The sequence below is a fragment of the Halichoerus grypus genome, chromosome 14 (assembly GCF_964656455.1).
Source record: "Halichoerus grypus chromosome 14, mHalGry1.hap1.1, whole genome shotgun sequence".
Taxonomy (NCBI): Eukaryota; Metazoa; Chordata; class Mammalia; order Carnivora; family Phocidae; genus Halichoerus; species Halichoerus grypus.
The window spans coordinates 84,395,219-84,412,086 of NC_135725.1; the positions used below are offsets into that span (position 1 = coordinate 84,395,219).

General features: G+C 45.8%; 1 protein-coding gene across 11 annotated transcripts in view; it reads right to left on the bottom strand.

Moving 5' to 3' along the window:
- The window catches only part of MAPKAP1 (MAPK associated protein 1), a 281,556-nt gene that overhangs the window by 46,671 nt on the left and 218,017 nt on the right, over positions 1 to 16,868 (bottom strand). For 10 of the 11 annotated variants that reach the window (XM_078061769.1, XM_078061768.1, XM_078061773.1 and 7 more), the window contains one exon: positions 5,150 to 5,247. In XM_078061769.1, coding sequence (XP_077917895.1) covers positions 5,150 to 5,247 — 98 coding nt within the window. Of the gene's footprint in view, positions 1 to 4; positions 3,570 to 5,149; positions 5,248 to 16,868 lie in introns of those variants that run through there. The other variant, XM_078061767.1, reaches the window with a different exon arrangement.

Consider the following 16,868-nt stretch of genomic DNA (forward strand, 5'->3'; position numbering starts at 1 on the left):
AGAAAGCAAGAGGACACAGCCCGGTCACTCGGCAGCCACTCTGTTCGCTCAGGGCAAAGAAGGGAAGGGCCCTGACCCGGGCTGGGAGCCCCAGGGCCAGCTGCTCTCTTGTGCGTGGAGCCGAGTCATCACAGCAACCTGGCAGGCTGGGACGGAGCCCACTTTATGACGGGAGAAAGGAGGCCTGGAGACGACCAGTCGTTGGTCCGGGCCTTTCAGTCCTGTGGGGGGTTGGGGGGAGCTTTCCGGATTTCACAGCCTGTGTCCCTTCCTCAGCACGTGCTGCCTCCCAGAAGGCCGTGCGCCAGGCTTCCTGGTTCTGCTCCTCACCTGCTGTGCAAGCCTGGGCCTGCGCATAACTCCCCGGAGCGCCCCCTTTCCTCGTCCGAAAGACAAGAGCATGGCAGGGACGAAAAACCAACTGAACCCAAGGCTCCATTTTCAGCCTCCCCCTGGTAGGTACAGAGCTTCCAACTACGGGGTTTCATCTCCTGCCCACGGGCACCCTGCCAGCCAGGGCGCATCTGATAAGGAGTGAGGCTCAGGAAGAGGGCCGAGCTGACCAGGATCACCTGGAGGTCAGGGTCAAAGCCGGGAGAGGGGCTGTGGAAGTCCCGTGTGAGGCACGCGCTGCCGGGCCGCCCCAGGGCAGCACCCGCCACGTCCGAGCCTGGCTGCAGGCTCGGTTCGAGGGACAGAGGGAAAAGTAAGACTCGGTCCCTGTTCCGAAGAGCTCACTGCCTAGTGGGTTCCAACAGCAGGACACGTGTGACCCCAGCGATAGAAGGAGCAGGAAAGAAGGGGGTAACTACCGGGGACGTACCGTGGGGCAGGGAAATCTTGCCGAGGAATGTGTGAGCTGGGTTTTGAGAGATAAACAGGAGTTCGGGGTGTACCAGGGGCAGGGGAGAACGAGCACGTATCCCAGCACAGCCGTGGACGGCGGGGGGCGGGGGGGGGGCGGGTAGGTGGGTGGGAGTCTGGGAAACTTAACTGCTTTGCTCCCAGGCCAGGTGGGGTGGGCAGAGCCAGGGAAGGGCAGTGATGCTGGGATCGGACCGGGCCCCAGCGCGGAGGCTGAGCCCCTGGCCGAGAGTATGGTCACTGCAGGGCTGCTGGAGTGCTTTCCAAGGACAAACTCACGTAACCTTCACAACAGCCTATGACACAGATGCCACTACCATCCCATTGTGCAGATGAGAAAATCAAGGCACAGAATGGTAGTGTCCTTTACTCAAGGCCACAGAGCTAGTAAGTGCCTGGGCCAGGATCCCCCTTGATTGGCATACTTGTAGCTCCCCAGGCCCCTGGCCTCCCCAGAAGTGCTCCCACCTCCTTTCCCCCTCAGATACGCTCCTCCCTCTGCTCCTGCCGCCAGCCTCTGGCTGGGGCTTTTCGTGAGCGAACACCTTTTCTCTTCGCTCTCAAATATCTGTAAGTTATGACCAGAAGCCCAAACACTTTTGACTACAGAGACCTCTGATTCTCCTCTGAGGGCCGCGTGCCTACGCCCCGAGTGGGAGCAGCCCCCGCTGCCTCCGAGAAAGAAGCTGAGGGTGTGCAGGGGAGGCAGGCAGGATGGCGGGCCTCCCGTGGGCCGAGGCTCCAACACTGTGTCCCCTCCAAACTTTCTGCTCTGATCGTCACCAGCAGCAGGCGTTAAAGGCTGGTGTTTGAGTACAGGCCTGACGAGCTTGGCCCACTGCCTCGCTGAGTTACCAGCTGAGAGCAATAAATCATGAGGACCGCGGGGCCGGGCTGACGATCTGGGACACTACAGACAATGTATGGAAATCAGAGGTTTTATCATTCTTAATAAGAGCCATCTTTGGATTATACTGTTTGCACACTCAGCCAACCTAGTGTTTTCAGTGTATTTTTGGCACATATAACTTGACGAAAGCATTTAAAAATGATCCTTAACTAGCCCACTATCTCCTAAATTTATTATCTTCAGTGCTTTGTGATAATCACATAGATAATTTTAATGGAAGATTAATGTAATAATCAAAAGATAAAAACGCCCTTTGGTCTGCCATTAGCTGGTTAATATGCTGTGGCTTAAAACTTGCACAATTTTATGCACTATAGAGTGTTTCACTTTCAATGCATTTTACAGCTTAAGGCATAAAAATATAGGGAGTTTTCATGGTCAATAAAGCCACAGCCTCCATCACTCGATCACAAGAAGAACCCAATTTGAAGAGACCAATGATTCCTCTGAGATTCATCTCAAAACCTGCAGAATTAGGACCCACACATGGCTTAGCTCACTGATGGCTTGGGGTGGAAGGGACTCCTCAGGGCTGGGGCTGGAGCTGAGGCTCCACCCTTGCACACTCCGCAGCCGTGGGCCTCTGTCTCCTCATCTACAGAATGGGGAAAATAATGTCTACACTCTGCAGGGCAATAGTGAAGACTGAATAGTTACGTAAGATGTCTTGTATGCAGTTGGTGTTCAATAAATGGGACACATACGTAACAGTTTCTTGGACATCGGCCTCTGGCCCTTATCTTCTCCTTCAGTTTCCATCTAAGGCTCTCGTTTTACGTCAAACTCCTGAATTCTAGAACCGTCACATGCATCACTTGTGTCTACGACCCACTCCTGGAAGAGCCTCTGGTGGAAACATTTCGGCCAAACTCTGGGACACAGGGCTGGGGCCTCAGTCACTTGGTACTGGTGCAAAGCTCAGACACTGTGGGGATGGCAGAGAAGGCTAAGTATTTAAATTGCTATAAAAATCAGAGACAGAAAAAGTGAAATTTAATCTTCCATCAGGATCATGACCATTAGCTCTCTAAGTAAATCAGGCCTGGGCACGCTGTGACTCTCCTGGAGTCTCGAGCATGATGCAATATTTCTACAAACATTTTCATATGAAAACAGACATTTCAGGGGAGGCGATAGGCCTCAGGGATTTTGCAAAAAAGCATCTGCTTCGAGGGAGCATTTGGTCCTGTAAAATGATTTCTCTGCACTTGCTCTTGCAGAGCCTCATACTGAAGTCATAAACCTGTGTTTCTGTCATCAATCTGCTGTTGTGAAAATTATTTTGATGTCAAACACAGGATTATAATTTTACTAGAATCCTTCTCAAGTCTTGAATATTTTAATGCTGGCTATAAAAAAAGGCCAGCCCCTGATGGGGTAATGGAATATGTCTTTACCTGGTCCCCAAACACTGAACAAGTTCCCTGTGCTGTCTGGTGACAATCTGGCAAGTAACTCTTAGCTCGCTGGTTTCAAGCACTGCAGGAAGGCCCTGTGTCCTACAGCCTGGTCCGAGGTGGGCTCTGGTCCCAACTGTCCCCCCAGCAGCTTTATCCTTTTCATTTTCATCTACTAGATTTGGAAATCTTTTGTAGCCATGAGGACTTGACCTCCAAATGTATCTGCAAAACAATGCCGTTTGGTTGAAACCTCTCTCTCATTCAACTCCTCAAGGGTACACATATGCGGGGGGTTAGGAGCACAAATTCTGGAAGCTGCCAAACCCGGGGTCAGGTCCAGTTCTGTCAATCATGGTCCTGGCTAAGTTTCTCTGTTTCTGAGCCTCCGTTTTCATCTAGGAAATGGGAATGATTTTCCATTACTGTCTCGCAGAACCATGAAGGTTCTGCGGAAGGCAGGGTAAAGTGCTCAGCTCAGGTCCTGTACTCTGCAATCCCTCAGTACAGCTTAGCTACTTTTTAAAAAATTTTATTTTACTTTATTTATTTTAGAGAAAGTTGAAGAGAGAACACGAGCAGGGGGAGGGGCAGACAGAGAGGGAGAAAGAGAATCCTAAGCAGACTCCACGCTGAGCAAGGAGCCCGATGTGGGGCTTGATCCCAGTACCCCGAGACCATGACCTGAGCTGAAATCAAGACTTGGACGCTTAACCAACTGAGCCACCCAGGCGCCCCCAGCTTAGCTACTTCCATTATTATTACTTGATGGCTTTTACTCTCAAGAGGAGAATGAATATTCATCTAGGTAGGTTTACGCTACCTCATTTGATCTGTGTTCTAGCAGCCCTTTGCTGGGGCGGGGCAGTGCACCTGCCACGATCTCCATTTTATAGGCAGAGACACCGAGGCCCTGGGGTGATGTGATGAGCCAGAGTCACACGGCTACAGGTGGGGAGCCCTCTGCCTGTAAGTCGTGGTCTGCCACAACCAGCAGCTCGGTGTTTCTATCTGTTCCGTCTACGTAAGATTCGGCTGGAAGAAAGGACTCTTGAAACCACTCGTCCAGGGTGCCTCGGAATGCCGTGCAGAAGCCAACAGCCTGGGCAGCACCCGCGAACTTCTTAGAGATGCTCAGTCTCGGGCCCTACCCCAGGCCTCCCAAACCAGCAAGGCCCCAAAGCAAGGCAGCTTTTCTCAGCCTGTCCCCACTTTGCAAGGCTCTGTGTGACCTGGCCTTTCCACCCTGCTCTGCTCCAGCCACATGTGCTCGCCCCGCCTCTCCGTCCCTTCACAGGCTGCTCTCTGTCTGAGACGCTGTTTCATTCTCCTCGCCTGCTCAAATCTGTGCTTTTGCATCCATCCTTCAGGGTTCAGCTCTCCCTGAGCCCCACCACCCCCTACCCCGGTCAGTTTACCTTTTTCACATCCACATGGCACCTTTGTGACTGTTTAACAATCTCTTTGTAATTCAATGTTACTGTCTGTCTCCTCTGACAGAGGAAGAGCTTCCTGGCGGCAGGGCCTGGGTCTGTCACTGCAACATCCCAAGGACTCGCCAGGCACACGGAAGGTGCTCAGTGAGCGCTGCTGAGCTATGGCAACATACGATTGTAGCATAAAGATGAATATGTTTAGAACAGTTTGCTAAAAGACTACACTGTCTTTACCCAATAACAACAATTTCCTCTGAGTCCGTTCCAGGAGCCTCAAGGAGCTCCTGACAATGAATGGGAGGAAGTACATGGTGCATGAAAAGGATAAATACACCAAGAACCAGGATGACTGGGTTAGGGAGGAAGCCTTTCAAAGGGTCCCGCTTTGGCTGAAGCAGGAGAAGGGCAACTGACCTGTGGTGTGGCCCTGGGTATGGATGCTCCCCAGCTGGGTGACCAAAGGCCGCTCATCCTCTGCAAACCGGGCCCAGGCAGAAGCCAGCCCTTCGCACCCGGTGCCCGGCCTGGGGAGGAACACTCACCTTGAGCACGATTTCATTGACAGTAGCAGCGTCAGATTCAAAGTAGAGGTGTTTATAGTCATGATTGCTTAGATACGTGAGTTTAAATATTGCGTGACCTGGAGAGAGACAAAGAGAGAAAAGGCAGTGTTGAGGGGGTTCTGGTGAGTTCCCCTTGGAAAGGCGACCCCATATTTTCCCCTTGGCATTCCAGTTCAAGCGAGAGCAAGTGGACGCGGTAAGGCCAACTGTTTCTGGGGGCAGGTCATTTTTCTCATCACAGGCAGGGGAGAAAATGGACAGGAAAACAAACAAACAAAATCAAATGGCTAGTTAGGTCTCATTCCACCAAGTGTGTTCAGGGCAACGCCACATTAGGATGGCTTTACAGAACTACTTCTAGAGAACAAGTACATGGAAGAGGTGGTATCTTTAAGGCAGAAGGCCTAATAACTCTATATTATTACTCTAAAAATAAAATAACTGTGCTTAAAGCCAAATAAATGCGCAGTAGGAAGGACAAAGGCTGCTGGTAATGCTATCACGGGGCTTCTCCATAGCCCTGGCTACTGCAGAGCTGGGGAGTCCTGGCCTCGTGACCCTGCCTGGAAGCTGCTCCTGGGCCTCCAGTCATTTCTACCCAAGGAGGATGGCACCTCACACAGCTGTCCGACCTCAGGGGGTCAGATCCTCTGAACACACGAATCTCTCCCAGAACCAAATTCTTTCATGCCCCTTTCCCACCACCTTCAGAATAACCTTGTCATTTCTGGGACTGCTTCGCGCCTCACCCCTCTCGCTTCATCTCACTCCCATGCACAGGCAGGCCCGTGGCACTGCACACTCCCACCAGCCTAGGCCTGGCATGTCCTCTCTCGCTAAACTGTCTGGGAAAGGGCTGCCGATCTTGGGTGACTCAGCTCACCTGGTACCTGCTTGGGCGAGTCTTCATAGCTATACTTCTAGGCACCCTTCTCAGGCAGCCTCCCATACCATATGTGGCCTGTCAAAGAAACCTGCTTACTATATCGTGATGCCTGCAGACAGGTGCCACGTGCCTGTCCTTTGGGCCAGACATGCCAATCAGATCCCCTCTTCTAAGCAGACACGGATGCCAGCCTGTCTCAGTCCCAAGTGAAGCCCTCCCCGGCCCATCAGCACATGCTGCCCTTGAGTTATGGGAGACTCTGTGGCCCTCCAAGAAAGTCCTCTTTCTCCTTAACTATTTTGAAGTTGGTTTCCATTACTGGCAACCAAATGAGCAATGCTTCCGAGAGACACGTAGCCAGCGCTCAGCAAAGTTCCCAGACTGGGGAGCAGCTGGTGATATCCTCCTGCAGACAGCCTTAGAAACAACCTTCCCTAGTCTGCTCTGTAGTCCTCAGGGCTGGTGAGATTAAGCATATCCTTTCTAATAGGCCTTCTAATCCGTTTTCCTTTTAATTGAAACAGCACTGGTCATAGTTATTAATTAATAATATATCACCCATATTACTGTAAGTTCACCTCTTTCCCGGAGAAATCTTCTTGGGGACTTTATTTACAGTAGCTAATTCTTCAGATCTCTAAAAATAAACTGATATATGTTGTACATTTGTGGCCAGAAAAGTTGAGCTGCTGGTATTTTATCCTGGAAACACCATTATGATATACTAATTGTGACTATAAATTCTATATTGAAAAAATTAACTAATAATTTCTGAAAAACCTCACTTCCAGTCACTTGACAAATTTAGCCTGATTCTAAATAGTGGTACTAAAATGTCAGAATTCTTAGCCAGAAGCTAATCATCCTGTTAATATGTAAATTACTTGTTTCTGATAAGAAAGTGAATCTCACATAAATAGATCGGTATGTACGTGTATGTGTTCATTTTCACAGGACCATTTTGGAAGAGTAGAGTCTTGTTGGTGAGCTCACTGTGTAGAAGGACAATGCAGTTATCTGTTGGCCATGCTGTGACCAAGCAGAGACATCCATGAAGGCCACAGGGCCGTGAAGGACAAACAGAGACATGCCCTCCAGGAGGTCTTACTGCGGACACCTGACCGTGACAGACACAGACACCAGGGCCTGGGGCTAAAAAGGACCAGAAGGCCTCAGGGAGGCCCGTTGACCTGAAGCTTCAGGGTTCACTGACCACTCTGATAAGGGAACTCACGGACTGTCTATACCACCTGCTCCCACTCGTCACTGACAAAACCAAACCAAACCTCAAGATGCTAGACCCTGTTTTGCCCAGACAACTGAGATGCTATTAAAAACCTTTTCTGCACTCTTTAGGTAGAGACAAATCTATACGTAGCATGTGTGATATGCAGTTTGCACTGGCCTGGGAGCCTCTGGAAGCTCTAACACTGTCCTCTTGGGATCACACTGCCTGTGCAGTATTACCGGTGGTGGTGGGCTTAGAGAGGGGAGGCCTGCAGCTCATCTGCGCCAGTCACATGAAAAACAAAAAGAAAACATCCCAAGTCAAGTCTCCTGAAAGGCTGCATATTTGGGCCTGGTGACACCTGTATTTTCCTGCGTGTGCTCCTTGTCTGTCCCTGGTGCTCATTCCAGAGCCCCAAGGAAGAGTGAAGCTCCAAGGAATGATGAAGAGTCTGACACTTACCATCTCTCTGAAGCCTCTGATTTATTTGTCCTTTCCAGGGAAAGCATTCACGTCACAGAGAGACAAGAGCTCTGAGAATGTCATCTGCAGGACTCGTACTTTGGTGATGATTACAGAGCCACAGATGTTACTAACTGGGATGAGGTGTGGTGAGACATAACAGCACAGAGCCCTTTCATACACCGCGGGAGAAATTCGAGGGACAGCTCTGGTGTGTAAGCTCAGGTTAAAATCAGCGGCCAGAGTTTCACCCATACTGGAGCCATGGCGCATGGAGCCGACAGAGTCCAACAGAGTTTTTGCTGTGAGGACTTTGCACCCACTCCAGGGATCCGTTTTGCTTGGTGGCCAGAAGGGAAATTTTACTCCATTCAGGCCCCACCAGCAGCACAGGCTTATGCAAAGGCCAGAGGAATGAACAGAGGCGAGAAGAGTGAGCGCCAAGAGGGTGCTAAGTGCAGGTTGCTGCGCGGAGACCGCAGGTGGAGGCGGATGGCCCAGGCAGGGAAGGGAGAGCAGACATAGTTTCTTGGAGGAGCTGACACTGGAGCAGTCTTAAAGGAGGACAGGGAGTGAGCTGGGTAAGGGTAGGGGTGGAGAAGGATGCAGCAGGGTCAGGACAATGTTCAGGGTCAGGAGGCAGCAGGTGTCTGGGGAGATCGGAGCAGACAGTCACATGCAGTGGGCGGGCAGGAGGTGACATGTGGCCGGGCATGAAGGCCTGGGCATGCTGGAGTCACCAGATGAGGGAGCCACTAGTGGGTCGGAAAGCTGGGCAGTAAAGTAAATGGTCAAACTGTGCTTTTGGGGGTTCCCCCTGGCTCCCCAGGGCCAGGAGGCAGGGAGATCAGCCACCACAGTCACCCAGGTAGGAGTGTATGCAGTTTTGAGCTGGACAGAGGCAAAAAGGAGGCTGAGAAAGGGACTGACTTGAGAACGGAAGAGAATAAAACATTGGCAGGACTTGGGGATTGTTTTACGACAGAGTAACAGTTAATAAGCAGGATTCACACTTGTGTAATTTCACCTAGTCCCGGACCTATATATTAAGGTGTAACAAGTTAGTTGACCTCTTGCCGGAAACGAATCTATCAATAAACATGAGTCATACATGCTACATGGTAAACTTCCACCAGAGGTGGAAGCAGAGAAGAAGGAATCACTGGTATTTCAACACTGATTGAACAGGTTAAAAACAGATTAAGAAAAGTCTGTTATCAAACACTTTATCCGCCTTAGGCACCTCCAGGCTCACCTTCAGTAAGGGAGGAAGAGGGGGCAAATGACCTCCCCAGCTGCAGCCTACCAGGGCCTCTGTCCTGGGATGTTAGAAGGAATCTGAGCTGGGCAGGTTATCCTTGAAAATTCAGAGAACGTCAGTTTTCATGGGGATGGGGAAGCCATAGGGGCAAAGTGACTTTGTAAAAATGCCAGTTGAGAAAAAAGTATGTATTAGGATGATTGAAAAGAAAATGCAAAATCTAATATTCCAAGTAGTCTGAATTATTTTGCTTGTATTTTAAATTCTACTTGGAAACTAAGGCATGACAAGGGCCTGGGAGGCAGAGGGGAAAAGCGTAAGCTCTGGACTCAGGCTGAGGATGAAATTCCAGCTCCGCTGTGTTCTGGCGGTGGGACCTGAACAAGGCACTGTCCCCGCAGGCACCCAGGTTTGCCCTCAGGCATCTCCCATAGCACCCAGATATAGTGGGGCTCAATGGGTGGTGGCAATCATTCTTACAACTGTGATGGAACAGATATTCAAACAGAAAATCCTCATGATTTTGAAGATTTTGTTTTTAATTGGGCCGCCTTTGAGCAGATTTGCTTTTAGTGTTGTAGGAATAAAATGCAATATAACGGGGCATAAAATGGGCATCTAAGCACCGGTCACAGGCTCAGGGCAGACACCGAAACTATACATTTGCTTCTGAACACTGAAATGGAAATCTGGATATGTAAAAATGTATTTACACTACATACTCATTTCTTTCTCTTTTAAGATTTTTATTTATTTGTCAGAGAGAGAGTGAGAGAGAGCGCACAAGCAGGGGGAGCGGCAGAGGGAGAAGTGGGGGCCCGATGCGGGGCTCAATCCCAGGACCCTGGGATCATGCCATGAGCCGAAGCCAGACGCTTAACCGACTGAGCCACCCAGGCACCCCTGGGGGGCTTTTTTTCTTTAGTTAACATTTTACCATAGCCCTTTCCATGTTGCTACACAGTCTCTACAACCACGTTTTTCAACAAGTGCATTCTTTTGCAACAAGTAACAAGTGGATGTGTGCCAAGGTTCATGCTCTCATGGGCATTTGAGATATTTGTAAAATCGTCAGTATTATCAATAAAGCTACGAAAAACATCTTTGAGGATTTGGATTATTTCTCAATTCCTTTATATCAGGCCTTTGGATGCCTTTTTAAAAAATTTTTTAAGAGTAGAATTCTAATTTTACTGAGAAGGAAACACTTCTTTTTTAAAAAAAATTGTGGTAAAATTTACCATTTAGGCATTAAGTTTAAGTGTAAACTTAAATTGTATAAAGTGTGTTTACAATGTTCTACAACCACCACCACGATCTCCTTTTCACCATCCCAAATAGACATTCTGTACTCACTAAACAGCATCGTCCCTTTCTCCCTTCTCCCAGCTGCTGGTAAACTCTATTTTACTTTCCGTATCTATGAGCTTGCCTATTCTAGGTGACAAATATCAGTGGAATCATACAGTATTTGTCCTTTTGTGTCTGGCTTATTTCATTTAGCATGGTTTTCAAGGTTCATCCATGTTGTGGACCATGTATCAGAATTTCATTCAAGGCTGAATAATATTCCAGTTCATGTATCTACCACATTTTGCTTATCCATTCACCCGGATGTGGACAGACATTTGAGTTGTTTCTACCTTTTGGCTCTTGGGAACAGTGAGGCCATGACACTGGAGTATAAGTGTCTGTTTGAGCCTCTGCTTTCCGATCTTCTGGGCATATACACAGAAGTGGAACTGGCCAACCACATGGTAACTCTACGTTTAACTTTCTGAGCCAAACTGTTTTGTGCACTGGCCGCACTGTTTCACCTTCCCACCAGGATTCCACGAAGGTTCTAATTTCTCCACATCGTCACATTAATTTTTTTCCTTTTTCTTTAATAACAGCCATCCGAATGGGTATGAAACAGTATCTCGGTGTGGTTTTGATTTCCCTAATGACTAATGATGTTGAACATCTTTTCATAAGTTTATTGGCCATTTGTATATCTTCTTTGGAGAAACGTCTATTCAAGTCCTTAGCCCACTTTCGAATTGGGTTGTTTTTGAGGAAACTGAGTTTTAAGGCATTTGTAATTTGTATTTGTATTGTCCAAGATTCTAAGTGGCAGAAGTAGCACTCAAACTCTATGGGGCGGGTTCCCAATCCCTTGCTGTCTTTATATTTCCTAAAGGCCTCCTTGCAAATCAGTGTATCTTAGCCAAAATTCATTCTCCCTGCCAAGGTGACTCAAACAAGGAAGGAAAACAAACATTTATAAACTGTAACAGCTACTACAAATACATTTTAAAACCGGGTTTCCAGGGTCTGATCTCCTCTGGTTCCTCTGGCCTGGAAGGAAGTGGAAAACTCTCATTGCAATTCTTGGGGGAAACAAATGGGAACAGGTGTTCTTTTAGGCAAAGCTGTACCTTTCTATAGACCCTGGAGGAAAGGGTGGGCTGGAATTCTCTGGTTTCTAGGCTGAAAACCCCCTCTGGATCCAGCCTCCACTGTAAGCAGCAGTTCTGAGCTGCCTGTAGGAGCTTCAGGTCAATGTAATTCAACTGTCAAAGGCTGGCTCACTTCCCTAGCACTCCTACAGGGCAGAGGCCTGGGGAACTATAATGACCTCTTTGACCTTTAGAGCAGGGGCCGAGTCTGACCTACTTACGTTCTGCCTGCATTTTTCAAACCTTCTCTCTCTCTTACTCTTTGGCTCCTTCCTAAAAACATAATTAAAGCTCTCTGATTATAAAAACTCCCATGGCAATGTGATTCCCCTCCTTCCTCTAATTTATTGAAAACATTTTTGCTAAGGTCACTGCGACCTTTATGTTGAGAGACCCAGTAGATACTTCTCAGCTTTTCGTTTGCTTGGCTTCTCAGCTGTATTTGATACTTCTCCCTGAACTCTTCTTTTCCCTGGATTTCCACCCAACCACAGTTACCTGATCCTTCAGTACACATTTCCAGCCAATCTGCTTCTCATACTTCTTTTGTGATCCTGTCCTTCATCTGTCCCTTAAAAGACAGTCTTCCCAGTGTCCTGTGCTTGACCGTCGTTCCTTCTAACTCTGCATTTCTCCTCTTTTAGGTTTGCCCCTTAGGTTTTAATTACTACTCATGTTGATGATCCTGAAGCAGAAATCAGGCCTAGACCTTTCTCCAGGGTTTGGAGCCAGCCACTGAGGACTGCTGTCATCTTCACATGCCTACCATGTAGCATGTCCAGAATCGATGTCAACATTTCCCTTTAAATCAAAAGCTGTTCCAGGCACCCGGTCTCCTAAATAGTTCTCACATATTCATCTTCTGCCCCCTTCCATCCTGTGGCCATAGCCCTCACCCAGGTCCTGACCATCTTGCCTCCTCTCTGGCTTTCCTACTTTCGATCATGACTTCTTCAGATCCAAACATCTACCCGCAGGAGTCATCCTTCTGTAATACATATCTGGTCACGTCACTCCCCTAGACCCCTGCTTGGCTTCTTTTCCTGTTGTCCTCACAAATAAAGTCCAAATTTCTTAAGATGATTTTCAAGACACTCGATCAGCAGTTCTCAAACTTTGGTCTCAGACTCGCTTTACATCACAAACATTACTGAGGAGCCCAAAAAGCTTTTGTTTGTGTGAATCATATCAGTATTTATTGCATTAGAAATTAAAACTGAGAAATTTAAAAAATATTTAATTCATTAAAAATAACAATAAGCCCATTAATATAAATAATGTATTTTTTTAAATGGAAAAACCCTGGTATTTCCCCAAACAAAAAGTTTAATGAGTGGAATTATTTTATATTTTTGAAAATAGCTGTATTATCCTATCTGCTTCTGCATTTTGTCTGTTGTGATATACTGGTTTGGCTGAAGCATATGAAAGAAAGCCAGGCTCACACAATATGTTTTTGGAAAAGGAAGGCATATTATTATATTCGTCTTTGCAAATATCTTTTTTGATACTATGTCAAACTTGATACATGGTAGTTTCTTAAAGAGTAGTTGCAATATGGAATCTAAAACCACATTAATAAACTTGTTGTATTCTATTACATTAAAATCCATTGGTCTGTCTGGCACTTTGTTTTTTTTTTGTTTTGTTTTGTTTTTGGTCTGGCACTTTGAATGAATCTTTTACTCTTGAATGATTTTTGTAACATCGTGCAGTAGTCTGGAAAATATTGGTTCATGGAGTTATGCAGGTCTTCCAAATGTGGACACATTTCATTAGGCAGAAAGTGTCACAAAAAAATCACATTCATTAATATCACCACTGACCTCATCAGAAAAGTCTTTTAGGCTATGAGAAACCAAGCTCGGTGACAGATACAACTTTTCCAAAATTCTGTCACCTGAAATCTTCAATTTCATCATTGGTATCAAATATTATCACTTCTTTCCTTGAAGTGAAAAGGGCTTCCCTCCTTCATTTTCAGGAAAATGTCTGCCAAGTACTCAGATTGGAATAACCATGGTTTGTCTGCTTCTTTCAAGTGAAAGTGGTGTTCCGTGAAATAAATGGCTAGTTCAGCTTGCAACTCAAACAACCATATGAGTGCTTTTCCTTGAGACAAGTATTCTACTCTCATATGCAGCAGAAATGCTTATGTGTACTTCAGGAAATGAACTAAGAACAATGGTTTATGGAGTCTTTTGATTCTTCGATTCATGTGCAAGCTGTTCTAACAAAATATCATATGGCATTTCAGTAATCAAGTACTGGTTGAGTTTTACCCTTTAGCTTTTAGAGAGGTAGACAGACAAGAAACAAGTTTTGTATCTGGACATTCCTCCACAGTTTGTGACAAAAAGTTTGAGTTTCCAAGTACCCTTGGGAGGCTAAATTACAACACATGAAACCCCATCTATCCAGAATCTTTAGAGCAGACAGCTGGTGTTAGCTTTGTGCAAAAAAAAGCCTTTTTCAATTTTAAGCATTAACATTTCACATTACAAAATTTCCTCCTGGATTAGAGTATAAGGAAAATAAAATTACTGTGTTATGTTCATCTTTATAGGTACGGAATATTATGATTTCCTCGGGGTTGCAAAAGGCTCTATGTCTTGCCACAAAATAGTTCTATGCTGCCGTACTACTCCGCTGAGTTCTTGGATCGCTTCTTAATAGTTTTTGTTTTGGTCAACTCTTGTAAGTTTTTACATCCCATTGTCTTTATTGTCATTCTTTCTCTCCTTCTTCTAATTTTCCACATTTAATATCCTTTAGGATGAAAAACCAGATAATCAAGCATGGTTGAAATCTGTTAAAAAAGAAGACTTTAGAGTCTGAGCTGGGGCATGGGATAGTCTTCCATCAAAGCAGCATGGAGGTTTAAGTGCCTTGGCTCCGTGTCAGTGGCAGAGAGAATATAAACCTCTTACCATTTATACAATCGACCATTGAACAACATGGGTTTGAACTGTGTGGGTTCACTCATTACTAGAGTTTTTTCAGTAGGTATATAAACTTACGGTATCAACAAATACAGTACAGTATCATAAATGTATTTTCACAAGTAATCCTTATGATTTTCTTACAATTTTCCTTTCTCTAGCTTACTTTATTGTAGAATACAGTATGTAACGTAATACATATGATGTACAAAACATGTTGATCTACTGTTTATGTTACCAGTAAGGCTTCTGGTCAACTACATGCTATTAGTTAAGTTTTGGGGGAGTCAAAAGCTATACACAGATTTTTGACTATGTGGGGGTCAGTGCCCCTAATGCCCCATGTTGTTCAACTTCGGACAAGTTATGTAACTTCTTGAAGTCCCAGTTTCCTCAGTACTTTAAAATAGGAATAAACTCGGCCTCATAGCATTGTTGCTAGGATAAAATCAACAATTCTATAATTCTATAATAAATGCATATAAAACCTCACAGAGCTGTTGTAAAAATTAAATAGTGCATATAAAGCATGTGGGACACTGACTGGTACATGGTAGGTTCCCTTTGTCTTTTTACTTCCACTCTCTAAGACAAGCAAACCTTTCCTGAAAAGGACCAGATAGTAAATATAATAGGCTTTGCAGGCCAAGAGCAAAATTAAGGACATTTCATAGATACTTATGAGAGAAAAAAAATTTCCAAATTTCTTATTGCCAAAATTTGAAATGTAACAGTCAAATGCATTTTTTGGCGGGTGTAATACAGGTCTATTAAAGAGGATAGAATTTTTTCCAGGTGGTAGATAACTTTGCTTAAATGGAATTCACAGTTAGTGTTCCCTATCATCAAATCAATTACAAATGTTCACCTGTAAAAACCATTCTTAGCTCACAGGTGGTAGGCTAGATTTACCTTTGGGCCATAGTTTGCCAATCCCTGTTCAGAGGCCTCTCTTGCTTATTTCCTTTTCCTTGGTTCATTCTGTGCAGTTGCTAATAATGACATTTTGAGTGCTCCTTGTGTAGATCTGGGTTTCTATCTGGCATTTCCACCCCCTCCAGCCTTTAACCTTTCTTGTAGTGAAGGCTTAATGGCAATACGTTCTTTTCATCTTTTGAGTGTCTGAAAATGTCTTTATTTCACTTTCATTTCTGAAGGACATTTTCATGGAATATAGAATTCTAGATTGACAGATTTTCTTTTAGCACTTTAAGAGATGTCACTCCATTGTCTTCTGGATTGCATTATTTCTGATGAGAAGTCAGCAATCATTCTTATCTAGGTTTCCCTGGCTGTTCTTTTTTTTTTTTTTTTTTTTAAGATTTTATTTGAGAGAGAGTGAGAGAGAGAGAACAAGTAGGGGGGAGGGGCGGGGGGAGGGGCAGAGGGAGAAGCAGACTCCCTGCAAAGCTGGGAGCCCCATGTGGGGCTCGATCCCAGGACCCTGAGATCATGACTTGAGCTGAAGGCAGACACTTAACTGACTGAGCCACCCAGGTGCCCCCCTCTTTTTTAAAGATTTATTTATTTATTTGAGAGGGACAGAGACAGTGAGCACAAACAGGGGGAGGGGCATAGGGAGAGAATCTCAAGCAGACTCCCCACGGAGCATGGAGCCAGATGTGGGGCTCGATCTCACAACCTCGAGATCATGACCTGAGCCAAAATTAAGAGTCAGACGCTTAACCAACTGAGCCATCAGGTGCCCCTCTCTGGCTGTTCTTAAGATTTTCTTTATCACTGGTTTTCAGCAATTTCATTATGATGGGTCTTGATGCGGTTTTCTCTGTATTTATCCTATTTGGCCTTCACTGGCCTTCCAAAATTGGTGGACTGGTATTTTAAATCAAATCTGGAAGAGTTTTCTCCTCCATCCCTGAGACTAAATTACCTGTATGTTAGAACACTTAATATTATTCCACAGTCTGTTCTCATCAATTTTTTGTCTCTGTGCTTCAGTCTGAATAGTTTTATTGTCCTGTCTTAAAGTTTACTGATTGTGATAGGCTGATTCTGAAGTGGTCCCCAGTGATCCTGTCTCCTGCTTTTCATACTCTGTGTCATCTCCTTGTGTGTGGCCTAGACCTAATGACTTACTTTTTTTTTTTTTAAAGATTTTATTTATTTATTTGAGAGAGAGAGCGAGCTCAAGCGGGGGCGGGGAGGGGCAGAGGGTGCGGGAGAAGCAGACTCCCCACTGAGCAGGGAGCCCGACCTGGGGCTTGATCCCAGGACCCCGGGATCATGACCTGAGCTGAGGGCAGATGCTTAACTGACTGAGCCACCCAGGTGCCCCTAGTGACTTACTTCTGATGAATAAAATTCAGCAAAAGTGTATTTCTAAACCACTTCTAAGGTTAGGTTATAAATGACAGTGACTTCTTTCTTGCTAATACTCTCTTACTCTTGGTTATTTTGTTGAAGCCAGCTGCCATCTTGTGAGCTCACCTATGGAGAGGACTGTGTGGCAAGGAACTG